The following is a 14,975-nucleotide window of genomic DNA, read 5'->3' as shown; positions in this document are numbered from 1 at the left end:
ACAAAGTAGATGCCCCAATTGACTTGCCAAAATAAATGTATGGTAACATGCAATGTGCGGAGTTGTGAAAAACTGAGTTTGAATATCTTTAGCCTAGGTGTATGTAAACTTTTGGCCTCAACTCTACCAGATCCGTACAAATATTTGAATGGCTTTTATGCTGATACAAGCCCATAATTTACTGGTATTAGGGCTTTTTTTGTCCCAAATACTAATGTTTTCTTTAGGGATGGGCATGACTAATCGATCAGTCGACTCGGGCAGTGACGTCGACTAGCTGATAAATAATTATTGATGTTTTTTTTTTTTTTTTTTTACACGACCGAGAAACTATTCATGATTTTGTTTCCGTCTGGACTCTAATAAGTGTAGCACACGCATCACATTATAACAGCAGTGGACAGCTAGGTGGGTGGAGCCCTAGACATATATAGACGCTTTCATCGGACGCATGCGCGTTGCCAAGGTTATGCGCTTGGTTAACTTCCGCTCTGTTTGTTTGGGTTTGTGTTTACTGGCTAATATGACACCGATTACAAATGGAGTGAAAGTTAAAGGAGTAACATGGTGGTTTATTATTCAGTCATTTCAATGTACTTTAAAACGTATTTTTCTAAGCCTAAATTTCCCATGATAAAAGTTCACCCAAACCGTCTGGGCGTGGTAATGAGAACTGTCAGTTAGCTATGATTGACAGACCATGTCCCGTTACCATAGCTATCCCCCCATGATACGCGCTCTTTTTGGGAGACTGAATTTTCACAAGCTAGCTAGCTTAGTAGTATATCAAGTATCGATAGACCGCTTAGCTAAGGTAAGGACGTTGACTTGTTATCCAATTATAATTTTTGCTATCTAGCTAGCCAAGTTAAGATAAAAGCACAACTATAACGTCCTCATAAAAGCAAACTAGCTAGCTAACGTTATCGATAACATTGCCTTATGAAAGCAAACTACCTAGCTAGCTAACGTTAGCGAGCTAGCTAAATGAATATAACCAGAAATAATCTAAGTCCTCAAAAGGCACTCTAATTTAAGTGAACCTAACGTTAGTCAAATATTTGCATTGTCTTGCCTGTAAGCCAACGGCGCAAACTATGGGTCTCCAGTTATCCATGGGTTTACGGGGCATGGAAAGGGGAGTGGTTACTGTATTTGTGACGCATATTTCTCCAAAAATACAGAACGGACATATTTAATACTTTACTCATTGTGTTTCTTCAATGCCTCTTGTGCAAATAGCACATAAAACCGAGAAAGTGTGAAAATCACCATGGTACTCCTTTAAACTGATGAGCAGACTGATGTTGGGCTCAGGTTGTTGTGCTGTGGGGTGCAACCTGACCTCAGGAACAAACTACATTTCGAAAATTTGTAACCCCACTAGGGAATTGTGAAACTAATTGCTTGAATCCCTGCGATTATTATAGCTGGTGCTTGTGCGTTGTTACTTCGTATTTTTGAGAAATAACTGGACATCGTTACCTATTAAAATGTAAGTCCTATAAAAAATACACATAATAAACTGTATTAAAAAATCGCCTTCACACATTTAGTAATACTAATACAGCCTTATACTATATCGACTTAAGACAAGCAACGCACTCGTAATTATCTCATCGCAACCCATTAAAGCCAATGGCGCAGACGTTGCTTCATAATTTCAAACTGCTTTCCTAACGGCTATTTTGCGTCCTGCGACTTGGATTACAACAGTGAATATGTACGGATTCCTAGACATGCTGATAGAGACCACCCTCTCTCATATTAACCGCAAATCCGCACGACAGGATACTAGCAAATTTATGTCAAGTTCCATTCATTTATATGGGGTGGTCGATACACGTCCTCTTAGCAACCAAAAGCTAGCACTGGACCACCTCTGACTTATTTGCTGGCACAGAAAAAAAAAAATCATGAAAGTACTGAAAAAAATAACCACAGAAGGATAACAAGGGCATTTTATCCCTACATAACTAGGTACAGGTTGTTACCGATATTTCACCTATTTCATATATAGTTGCAAATCAGTGTACGCTTTCCTGTCTGTCGAACGAAGGTGGTCGAATAGGTGCTCTCACTCTAGCACTGACTTCGTTTCAGGTAACAAACTCATGATAAGCGATAGCTTGCTGACCAGTAATAAGCCATGCCTGCAATAGTTATGAACGAGCTAACTAAACTGATTGTAGCTAGCTAGCTAGCTAAACGTAGCTAACATTGTATAATTATTCAAAGCAACGTTAGATCAATGCTAGTAGTTGATACGCTTTAGCTACGTTTTACTAACGTTATGATACCTGTTTCCAATGACTTGACAGCGTTACATTGCCTAATCATTTTTTGTTGTGGTAACCTAGCAAGATGACCCAAACTATTAAGAGCCACAATGTTTTTCCATCAATGCATGCTATACAAATAACCTACAGTATTTGCATTGGCTACACATGCTGCCCACTAGCCCCAGTTTGTCTCTCTAATCATCATTTTTAAGCAATATCGTAGAAAGTGTGCACTTTTTACACAGGAATTTGCATGTAACCCAGAACAGTAATGGATTATGCAAGGAATGTGATGCTCAGCAAGGTGCAATACTGTCAACAGTTATCCGTTTCTGTCACTTGTTCACATTTGAGTTTGGCCAAGTAACGGTTCTTTTCTTTGACTGGTAACCTCAAATAATTCTGGCTAGACAGTTTTAACTAGCTAGCTAACGTAATTTACTTATTTATTTTGCTTGTTATCAGAAATAGTCTAGAGGGACTCTGTTGTTATTGATTGTTTGCGGAAGTCTGCCGGAAGTTAAGTTAGGGCCAGAACAACGCACACGCGCAGTAACATTTGTTTACATTGAAAGCGTCTATACATAGACGCTGCATTGGCCTTTGGATCGTACGCCAACGTCGCCGCATTTGGTCCAGGCAAGACTGGCCTGTAAACAAATACAAGTAAACGGGGGGAGCTGCGGTTTTTCTGGATAAAAAGCACTATAACGTTTACATTTCTCAACTGATTTCAATGAGTCGTTTTTATATTCAAGGGTTTATGATCTACGTGGAGTACAAAAAAAAAGTTACTTAGAATCTCGATAGTTAGGCTATAATCGCTGCTAGACGCTCAAGAGAGGAGTGTGAAATGCAACACGGTGTGACGCCAAGTACAATGCAGAATGGTGGAAACCGTACTTACTGTATGAGGGAAAAATTACACTTTGCTGCCCTACTGTCAGAAGCCCCCAAGCATTTCCCTCTGGCCGGCAGTACCTCTCCCGCAGAGGCAAATGCATCAAATGAAACCATAAACCACTGTACATCAATATATTTGTTAACTACTAACTAATGAAAAGTTCATTTCATTCTTAATGTATACACATCATTAATTACATGTTAACAACTACATTTGTTAATGCCAATTCATGTGACCTTACCGTAAAAAGTTACTGAAATTTTTGCAAATGTTAGCCATCGCAAACCATCATGGAAAATAGCTAACAAGCTACATCTGACAAACTTGTGAACTCAGCAAAACCATCACCACATTAGCTACTGAACTGGATAACTAAATGGAAAATGTTTTGTTGCGTTATCGGTAAGCTCTGCAAAAATGAAAATGTTAACTTTGTTTCACCTGGACTTTTGGAGCTGACATTTTGTGTGTAGTGTTGGCTATGGCAGTCTATAATTCAGTAATCCTGTGTGCCGAGGAGTTGTAGCTAGAAATGTTGATACATTTTCACAATGAGCTGTGGAGAAGTGTCTCTTTCTTTAGACAGGGCCAATTGGTGTTTTCATTATCACCATTAAGAACGTCACTAACTGCAGCTTTAAGCGCAACATGTATGAACATATTTTCAGCCACCTCCTATACCCTAAAAGTGCATAACATAAAAATCTAAGCCATACCAAAATTCTAAAATACATGCTATGCACTACTATCCACATAGATTTTTTATCTTGTCACAATCAAACCTTTGCTGCAGTCAAAAATTTCAAAGAAAGAAGAAACTGTGCAAAGGCTGTGGTCACTTACACAGCCAGCGATCAGATGCCACACGGATGAAGTACTGGGGAGGCAGTGGCTCAAACACAGGGACGAAAAAGGTGACTAGGTGCTCATCCTGGGCATATTTTGCCTTCAGAAGAAAATACTCATGGTGGAGTATGACTTCACTGTCTACGTCTTCGACCAAGATCCAGAAGGCCTCAGAGGAGCCGTGAACCTGCAGGGGACAGTCGGGAGATTTCTCACGTTAGGACACACATACACATCAAGTAACACACCCATACAAAATTTCAGTCAAGTTGTTACCCCATACCACAGTAAAATGCAGCACGAAATCAGAGTTCTTTGTCACTAGAAAATGCTAATAAACATGAAGCAACAATATTGTTGATAGATGCTAGTGAGTTTTGTGGCTACCATGTTACTGAAGAGCAAAGACAATTTCTCTCCAGCTTTGGCTCTGCAGTCATGGGGTAATTAGTCTGACTAGTATGGTTGAGAATCAATTGAATTTTATCAATTCCGATTTTGCTTAGTGAATCCGGCTCTTATTGAGACCCATGGTTCCAACCCTTATCATAGAAGCCTAAAGTCGCGTTTCCACCAAAATTACCCGGAACTTTCAGTCCCAGGAACTACTTTACCAGGAACTAAAAGGTTCCTTCAGCCAATGGTTGTCTGCGTTTCCACCGGGGTCTAAAGTCCAGCGAAGATTAGGCAAATTAGGCCACTGACGTATGAAAAAGCGACGTTGTCGTCGGTCCATCTGTCATATGATTTCTTCTGTAACCCCATACTACCACTGAAGTAGCCTACATTATTTTCTAATAACCGGGACAGCCCGGAGGGGTTTATTCCACGTATATACAACGGGTTACCAACAATGACTATATGTGGTGACTTTTGTATTTATTGACGGACGGAGTGTAGCACAGTGGGTAGGGAACTAGACTTGTAACCGAAAGGTCGTAGGTTCGATTCACGGGTAGGACACTGCCGTTGTACCCTTGAGCAAGGTACTTAACCAAAATTGCTTCAGTATATATCCAGCTGTATAAATGGATACAATGTAAAATGCTATGTAAAAGTTGTGTAAGTCGCTCTGGATAAGAGCGTCTGCTAAATGCCTGTAATGTAATGTATTGATTTTTATCGATTTAATCACATGGAATTGAAATATTCTTCTGCAGCCGTTTGGGCATATTTTACCGTTGTCAAGCAAAACGGTCGTTGGTAGTTGAACTTGGACCGTTATGCAACAAATAGGATATAACAGACCAATAGTCAGATTGTAACTGTTTTATATATCCTCTCAAACACATTCATTATGTTTTTATGCGAACATTCGCTTTCATGTCTTGAATCCGAAGCGACAGAATGCATTCACGTTTCCAATATAACTGGCAACAACAGCAGAAAACATGCACACGTTGTAGGCTAAACAATTTGCTGTTTGATTACTTTCTCATCGTCAATTCTATATAGGCTAATCGCAAAATGACAAGAATAGAACGAAAACTCGGACTTGCGTGAAAATTTAAATTAGTAGTGGTACAGCCACCGTTTGTTTTCCTTCGAAGTTACTGCTAGCCGAGCAGCGAAGTGTGCCCTCCAGATGCAAACCATGCACCATAAATTAGTCCATAGTCTTCCTGGTCTTTTTGTGGAATTGAAGAATGGCAGAGTAAAATTACGGCAGTCTGAAAAAGCTAAAGGTACGATTACTAGAATTAACCTGTTATTTTACCCTGACAAAAAGTGCGGAAGGTGATTTCCAGTTTGCTTTTACTGTATCACCAATGTGAATTACGCAGAACTACCGCATACCTCACATAACTGTATCAAACGTTTTGAGTCAATTACAACGGGCTAACAAAGAAAATCCGGAAGAAAATATTCAGCAACCAAATTAATCCTTTTGAATGTTTTAGTACGTAATACGCTGTCCCAGCACGAATGCTTAGCATTTTATAAAACGAATACTAAAGGAAGAAAAGAGCAGAAGAGCACACGTTATAATTCCAAGAGGTTGGCAGGCTATAACCAAAAGTAGGCTACTGCGCCGCATAACATACAAGTTTGATTTGAAGTTATTATGAAAATAAGTCGGTTTGCGCCTGCATATTTTCAAACATGGCGCCTGAAAATAGACAAAAAAATGCTACAAGTAGGCTACTCGACCAATCAGAAATGTTCAGCGCTGCAAGCTCCACCCAAAAGGTTCCTGTACTTTCGGAAAGTACTACCCCCCGAGCAGGAACCTTTTGGGGGGTAAAACAAATCCCCCGGAACTAAATTTAGACCCTAGTTCCTGCGGTGGAAACGCACTGAGTTCCTCAAAAGGTTCCTAGTTCCGGGGTATAGTTCCTGCGGTGGAAACGCGGCTAAAATGATTCAAAAGAAAAAATGACCTTTATTCTTTGCGTATTTAGGCTGCTACAATAACTAAAATGTCACTAGTGACATTCTTTAATGGTAAAAAAAAAAAAGCTGAATAAAGAAAAGAGCAAAAACCAAATTAAAAGAGTTTCCCCATCAAAAATTCTCTGGGGATGAAGAGGAGGGGAGAAATTGCAATGTGAATTGGTACCTATGAGAAACATGACTATCATTCTCCAACTAGCCATATAAAAGTTGGACGTACACCGTTTTGTGCATTGTCGTACATTACCTGAGTGCAAGACACTACTTGCGCAAGTTGAATCTGGGGTGTTATGACTGGGACTAAGGACACTGAAAACAGCACAACGCTAAAGGTATACAACACCATGCTGCTGCGTTTCGACATACTGGAAATGCTTCCTCCCTTAAGTCGTGTGATTTTATTTTAATTTTTGAAGTTTCTTAAGTTCAAGTCTGAATAAGTCTTTATTTTTTTATTCAGTTTGTAAATCTCTCTGCTCCCTGGCACTTACAGCGCAGCCCATATAGTAGAATAGGCCTACCGTAGACTAACTGGCTACCTTTATTTTTTGTGATGTGACGTCATACAAAACGGCCCCACCAGAAATGTCATGCTAAAAACGCCACTGCTATTCCAATATATTACTTTGCAGTATTATGGATACAGGGTTACAAATTCACATTTAATTAGCCAAGATCATTTAAATTAACATTAATTTAAATTATTGTTTATTATGAATTCAGAGTGACAGCACTCAAAGACAGGTGAACAGACCTTGTCATCCCATTGGAAATCTGGTGTGATCGTGAGTTCTACTTTGAGCGTGGAACGGGTAATGGGCTGCAGATGAACTGCCAGGTCCAATTTCGGGAACTGGTGCACATACTTGTGGATGGTCTTCCCCATCTTTGGCATGCGGATCAATTCACCTGTAGAATAAAGTTAGATTACCAAATTTACTTTGCGCACTACCATGCAGACACCATGATTTAAATTTTTTGAATGAAAATCACATGAATGAATACATCATTGCATTTATATAGCACTTTTCTGTATGCTCAAAGTACTTTGCAGTGATGAGGGGGATCTCACCACACCCACCTCCAATGTGTGGGTGATGCAGAGCAGCCATTTTGCGCCAGAACGCTCAGCACACATCGGTTAAGGGGGATAGGGAGAGAACAATATTTAGCCAATTAAATCGAGGAATAATTAGGTGTCAGTATGAGACAGCCAGATTGGGAATTTAGCCAAGACACCGGGGATCCCCCAACTCTCTGCGATTAGTGTCATGGGGTATTTAATGACTACAGTGAGTCAGGACCTCGATTTAACGTCTCATCTGAAGACGGCATCTCTCAAAATACAGGGTCCCCATCAATGCCCTGGGGTTTTATTTGACCAGAGGGAAGACAGCCCCCTGCTGGCCCACCAACACTACTTACAGCAGCAACTTAGCTTTCCCAGGCAGTCTCCCATCCCAAGTACTAACCAAGCCAATTAGCTACAGCCACCTGGAAGGTGCAGGATGCATGGTGGTACGGCTGCTGACAGGGGACATACAAGAAAGTGGTATTTCCTCACCAATTTCATTGTGATTAAGGTCATAGAGACGCTCAAATGGAAAGTTCTTCTTCTCAATTTTCTTGATGACTTCTTCCGGAAGCTTCCGAAACTGACGGAGGGGAGACATGGACTGCCACCTGAGAAGAGACATAATAGCAAGATGACCACATACAAGTGCAAACAAAAAACAATGCACATTCAGAATCAAAAGAATGTATATTGATAATGCTCAGTTTAGCTTGTGATGATTACAGGAGAAAGGAGCAATGAACCTTCACATGGATGAGTTTTGTTCTACTTTCATTACTTATCACATCACTTTGTCGTAAATAACATATTCATAATATCTGTAAATAAAAAATGAATCCCACAAACTCGACATAATGCATATTTCTTGCTTTACATTATGTGTATGAGTGTGTAGAACAGATATAGCTAAAATCAAATAGTAAATTATGCATCAAGTCTTAAACTGAGTTACTTAAGTTAATTTACGTTTCTATTTTAACATTATATTTTGTATTATTCTAGATTTCATACAAAATTAATTTTGAGCATTGTTGGTTGCACAAAAACCAAGGTTCTCAAACCATTCTCAAAGTCATGGGAAACCAATGTGTATTGGTTTTTACTGCAAGAGCAACTCCTGAAGTTTAGAAAAAAAATAATAATAATTTGACTTCTCCAAACCCCGTTCTCCAAGGGAAAAAAGTCACAATTACACATTTTCAACACCCGATTCAATAACTAATTGTTTAAGAAATGACTAAGGAAAACCAGCATACATAGGGCCCCTGGAACAGAACTGAAGAATCCCGGCACTCTGGACAAGATGTGCATCCCAGCAGACTGAACCCTCCCTAACCATGAACAATGTGTGGGACTGTCAGCCAGTCTGCATTGGCAAAGTCAGGATTTGATCCCTGACCATGAGGCTCCGCCATGCACTAGAACGGCCTTAATAGCCTTAACTGGCACACAGCAGTCTAAAAATGCTTATTTCAGTACCAACAGACAAGGTGCACACAGGTTGCTATGTCAATGGTAAGAATACGGGAGGCAAATTACATACATTCTCTTGTCAATCATCTTGCAGAGGTTCATAGTCTTGTCAGTCAGTTGGGCCCAGCCTCTGCTCAGCACAATCTCAAATATTGCCCGCATCAGACGGCCGGCACTCTGGAGAGAGATTTTTATGTTACAACTTATACTGTGTACAAATGCTATAAGACAATGTTTCAGACAAAAACCAGTAATGACAAATGGGGGCAGAAAATACAGGCAGTGTACAGGAGGACTATACACTTCCCTTCTAGGAAATTACTGAACTTCAATCCCTGAACTTTGCACTAGTGTCATAAATCGCTCTGGATAAGAATATCTGGTAAATGCCAGTTACAACACCAATTATGGCGTCTCAGTTTAAAGTATGAAAATTTAATCTAAATCACATGAAAGTTTGGAAGTATTTAAATTTTTTATTTTTTCCCTTTGGTAAACCGCACCTTTTGGTTTTGTTTGTTCAAAAATTTGTTTGGCTTGTTTGTTTGTTCCCCGAGTACCACTACTCTCAATGTGAGCTGTCCGCCCAGTTCAACACTGTTAAGAGGCCAATTTCTACAATTTGCTGCAAGCCATTTTGATAAAAAAAATTTTTTTTTACCAAAACAGCTTATTTACTTAAGCAATCAGCTCTCATGCAGCCCAAGCACTCCATATTGATATAAGACTCCGCACTATTATTTTCTTGTGTTTGAAGTTTGCATATGCCAAAGTAACATTTTTAATATGTACTTGTGTTATGGAGATCAGATGCATGGAGTGTAGTGAATGTTGGCTGCATAAACAAAATTTCAATCTATGGATAATAATGAATCTGAATAAGATTACACTATTTTTAATGACTTACACGCTAACACAGTAAAACACAACCCCTGGAGGCACATCGCTGTACAATCTTTTATGGAGGTTCTCGTATTTGAGTGTTTAAGTGTATTTAGCCATTTAAATTGGGACAACAAAGAAGACCCCCAATACCAGCCAGCCAGGTTGTTGGAAACATGTATAAATAACAAAATATCTTTCATTGCAAACAAAACTGGAATATCAAAACCCCTGTAAGTAAACTATTACTTTATTGCACACTCCAAACTTGAGTGGTAAACATTTCTGGACATCTCCCCAATGTTGAATCCTGATAGAAAATGCCCAGGCTCTCTCATAGTGACGTATTTTTTTATCAATGCATGTTAACAAACAGAGTTCCACCTGGGTGACATAGACCATGTCAGCCATCAGTGCAAATCCTTCCAGCTTCAGTTGAGAGATGTAGGCCTGAAGTAATACATTAATCTGCAACAAAAAAAAGAAGAAAAAAAGACTGCGTTAAACACAAACGGTCTGGTCTATATTAGGAATGCATATGTTGATTGTTAAAACATTGTTTAAATTAAATTATTTTTTTCTTTTTTAAATTTTCAAACAATTAAACATAAGATCACCAAATATTATCTAGGCAACTGGGTAATAGGGGGGCTGGGTGGGGCTTGTAGTCAATCACTTCACTTGCAGTCAGTTGAAAAGGCCAGCATGCAAAAGAGTTCCGTGTGCAATTACAAGCTCAATGAAAAGACTGTTCAGTGCAAAATAAGTGCCGCCAAATACACATATCACACATCGACATCTAAGAACCAAACATTCAAGGTAACACAGCAAACAAGCATCCAACTTTGCAGCAAGACCTTGTCAGCGTGACAACTGAAACCATGACAGGTTTAATTGCCAAAATCGTATAAAGAGACTAAAAAGACATGCTCCCTGTAAGCATGGTAGATGGAAAATGGTTTTGGGACCCACTGGCATTTCTTAAGCCCAAAAATACTCTTGTGCAATGTAGCTTGCGCAGCAAAAAACCTTTGTTATTTTTTCAGCAGTTTTGAATGGTAACTGCCAACCATAACTCAGTCTACTGTGTTATTTTAACATACACACTTTAACAACAGACAATTGCCAAATTCTTAAATGGGCTGGGATCAAGATTCTTGTCCTCGCCACTTGTTGCAATTGGATGTTTGACTGTACCTGTCAAATGTTCATGCCCAGTGCTTCTTCCCCTATTATGGTAACATCAGTGACAACAAATGCTAATCAAAGACTCAAAACTAGAGCCCGACCGATGCCAGATTTTTGGGTCCGATGCTGATCCCGATTTTGGAGAGTCCTAGCCCACCGATTACTGATTTTGTCAAAAAGTGCAACATTTTCAAATCAATTTGAAAAACGTATATTTTATCAAAGTTTCTATATTTGAGAACATTTAACTTATAAGCAAACAAATAAATAAAAATAAACAAAGAAATTTTTGATAGATAATATATATTTAATTTAATATCTTTTACATTTTTTAACACCATCTTCAAGTGGTGTGAATTCAAAATAACTCCACACGTTGCTTTTACCGCTTTCTTTTCCAGCCATCTATAAAAAAGTAATAAAAAAAAATCTGTTTTCCAGTTTCAAACATGTATTTTTATGAATATTATTATTGTTGTTATTAATTTGTTATTATTATTTCTTAGTATCTATTCTCAGTAAATGAATTATATTTTCTTATTTCATTCCTACTACATGATCTCAAAGAGTAAGACTTTATCTAGCGAGCTTCCCTGTCCATAAGAATTCGGCGGTGAAAAAAACTACAATGCGCTCTGACGCGTGACTAGATGACACACACTCACTTGCAATAACGCATTAGCTGTTGACATAGCCTTATTATTTCTTATTATTTATTCTCAGTAAGTTAAATGAATTATATTTTCTTATTTTACTCCTACTACATGATCTCAAAGAGTAAGACTATCTAGCGGAGCTAATGAGTGAATCAAGTGTAACGTTAGATGAAACTAAATCGACGGGATGAAATACGTAACGTGAGGCGTGTCCATAAGAATTCAGTGGTGAAAAAAACTACAATGCGCTTTCGTGCAGGTTACCCGCGCTAACTGTTGGTTGATTCACTTCTCCGACAACAATCCTTCTCTCATGTTATCACGACAAAGCTAGATAACAAAATGATCCACGTTAGAAGTGTTTTATCAGCGTTTTTACGGTCTGGTTAGCTTGCTACGATGATGCGTGACTAGATGACACACTCGCTTGCAATAACGCGTTGGCTATTGACACAGCATCATATAGTAGCTAATATCATTATCTCAGATAAAAAAACAAATGTGTGATGCATTCAATCACCATTTTATTTTGGCTGGTTATTTATTTGAGAATACAGCGATGTCCTCTGGAAATGTAGATGCTACGCTGTTTATGTGCTCACTGCCACTTCATAAAGGCTTGCTAACCAGCTAGCTTGCTAAAGTGAACCAAATATGTTAGCTAGCTCGCTCGCTCGCTTGATAATGAGGATTGATAAACATATTGTGGTCGTATAAACGCATTTAATTAAAAACTTTCACTAAATATACATACCTTTATTGCAGAAATCGAATCTATGCAGACAAGCCTTGCAGTGGAGAATATTGGATGAGGCACGAGTGACAAATGTCTTATTACAGAAGTAGCGCATCAGCTGCTGCAGTTCACACTTGTATTAGAGCTCCCTCTACAGGATTATTCTAGTAAACAGCAATTACAACGTTCGAACAGACAAGTACAGATAAATAATCAATGTTTTTTGTTTGTTTATTATACTTATTTAAAAATCGGGACACATCGGCTGCATAACTGCCGATCCCGATGTTGTCAAAAAAGTCAAATAATGGCCGATATATCGGCCAAACCGATATCGGTCGGGCTCTACTCAAAACACAAATGGACCAGAACAAATTTTGTACCAAAACTAACGTTAAAGAAATAAAAACTGTTACCATTTTATTTTAGCAATGCAATTTGACCATGTACTATTTCTAGCAATGTCCTGTTGAAAAAGGCAAAAAACCATGCTGCCAGTTGATTTTTTTGAAACTTCAAGAACTTGCTACTGTTGCTACATCTGCACATGTTATTAGGGGTCCAAGCAGCGAAGCTGATGGAACCCTATTGTATTTGTTAGGATTACTATTATTCTTATTATTTTTCTCCGCTAAAAGTGTCTGAGGCTCAGCAAGCATAAGTCCTAGAGCAACCAAATTTGGCAGGTGGGTTCCTATGGCCCCCCACTACTCAGGCACTAAAAATCACCTATGTCGGCCAGATGGTGGCGCTATAACAAAGGGTCATGCGTAAAAGGCCATAACTCTACGTCCGCCTTATTGTTTGCCCGCCATTTTGACTTTTTCGTTGGGGCGTGGAAGCTTTCTCCGCTAAAATGTCTGAGGCTCAGCAACCATAAGTTGTACACCAACAAAATTTGGTGGGTGGGTTCCTATGGCCTCCCACTACTCAGGCACTACAAATCACCTATGTTGGCCAGATGGTGGCGCTATAACAAAGGGTCATGTTTAAAAGGCCATAACTCCCACACCATAAGTTAGATCAACACAAAACTTCATGAACCTATGCATCTCAACGTACTCAACAACTTTGCCATTGGGAGCACCTATGTCCGCCATATTGTTTGCCCGCCATTTGGACTTTTTTTATGAGTTGGGGTGCGGAAGAGCTGGAGCGCCAAATCTAAGTGTTACGACATCTAGTAAACTTCTTTACGGCAAGCGGCTAGAAGACATCCATGGCAACGCAAGTAATGCGACATCGTAGGGTCTAGTTTTTATCAGTGAGGGTATTTTATTGATAGTATTTGAGTTTCTGTGCAAACGTGCAAAAACACGCTGGTATAATAAAACAATGACGGTAATACATATGTAGTCCGCTTCGTTCCGTTGCTACCATAACATAACACACTATCGTGTCCACAGCTGCAGTTTCTCGCTGCAATTACTAATATTGAATATAAACAAAAGACGCAATTTATGCTGTACTCTGCCAATGTCTAAATAAATAATACGGTACTCTGAGCGTAGGAAGCAGGTAGCATGGATGGCGAGTTGATCTTTCGTTTTTTGCTACTAAAAGTTTTAGTAAAAGCTTTTTGACAGGATGAATCATTACTTTTCTTTGGCATGGATCCATTTGAAGACAGTATCGGGTGAGTTCGTTTTATCATTGAATCCGTCATAATGCTGAGAGAAATCGTATTCTCAATTTAATCTCTAAATTGACTGTAAGCTTAGGGTTGTAACTAGTTAGCTGTTTCGTAGGTGACTTAGTTAATGCACTCGTCTTAACTATTGCTTGTATTTTTGCATAGACTGCGTTGTTGCTGTTCTTGTTTGTGTTAGTGTTAATCAGTTTAACCTACAGGGTCGACGTTGAACTATGTGGTTGTTCCCTGCACTTGGAACGGTACTTCTCTCTAGGGTTTTAGACACACTTGTTCCTGATTATGATTATACACTTTGTTTTACGTCGCTCTGGATAAGTGCCTGTAATGTAATGTAATATTCCGTAGCAACAAGATAAACCCGACATTAGCCCTAAAATATGCCAATACAGCAGTGAAAACGCTGCTCAATGAATAATGAAATAAACGAGACAAATCTTTTTTTTTTTAATTATACCATGTCATTATACAGTCAATATCTGGGACTAAACATTGAATAAATATACAATCTTACCATTGGTTTTACGTGTAGATGTCCCTTTTGCGAATGAGTGGTCATATATTGTCTTGGACTTTTTGTACGTCGCTTTGGATAAAAGCGTCTGCCAAATAAATGTAATGGACAATCCGTTTGTGAAATATACGCGCATGTGTGATGCCTGGGTCGGCTATCTTCAAAAATATCTGTGCGTAATACCACACCTGTTGCTTACGGCGTTGTTGCCCTTTTTAGTGCAATTTGGCTTGATTGACAATTCATTTATTCAGTAGGTGAGAGTATAAGCTTTCTAACGATGTATAACATGTCTGATTTTGCTTTTGGAATAGCGTTTTATAGGTCAGCGTAACCGAAAATATTCTCATCTGCCAATGTCTAAATAAATAAAA

The 14,975-nt window shown here is 38.9% G+C and overlaps 1 protein-coding gene across 1 annotated transcript in view; it reads right to left on the bottom strand.

Moving 5' to 3' along the window:
* snrnp200 (small nuclear ribonucleoprotein 200 (U5)) overlaps positions 1-14,975 on the bottom strand; it is a 209,745-nt gene that overhangs the window by 103,494 nt on the left and 91,276 nt on the right. The window contains exons 25-29 of the mRNA XM_064341033.1: positions 10,241-10,324; positions 9,045-9,151; positions 7,991-8,109; positions 7,181-7,335; positions 4,030-4,219 (exon numbers count right to left, since the gene is read on the bottom strand). Coding sequence (XP_064197103.1) covers positions 4,030-4,219; positions 7,181-7,335; positions 7,991-8,109; positions 9,045-9,151; positions 10,241-10,324 — 655 coding nt within the window. The remainder of the gene's footprint in view (positions 1-4,029; positions 4,220-7,180; positions 7,336-7,990; positions 8,110-9,044; positions 9,152-10,240; positions 10,325-14,975) is intronic.

This window comes from Anguilla rostrata, chromosome 6 (assembly GCF_018555375.3).
Source record: "Anguilla rostrata isolate EN2019 chromosome 6, ASM1855537v3, whole genome shotgun sequence".
Taxonomy (NCBI): Eukaryota; Metazoa; Chordata; class Actinopteri; order Anguilliformes; family Anguillidae; genus Anguilla; species Anguilla rostrata.
The sequence above is the reverse complement of the archived record's forward strand: the minus strand, read 5'-3'. Positions and strand labels throughout refer to the sequence as shown.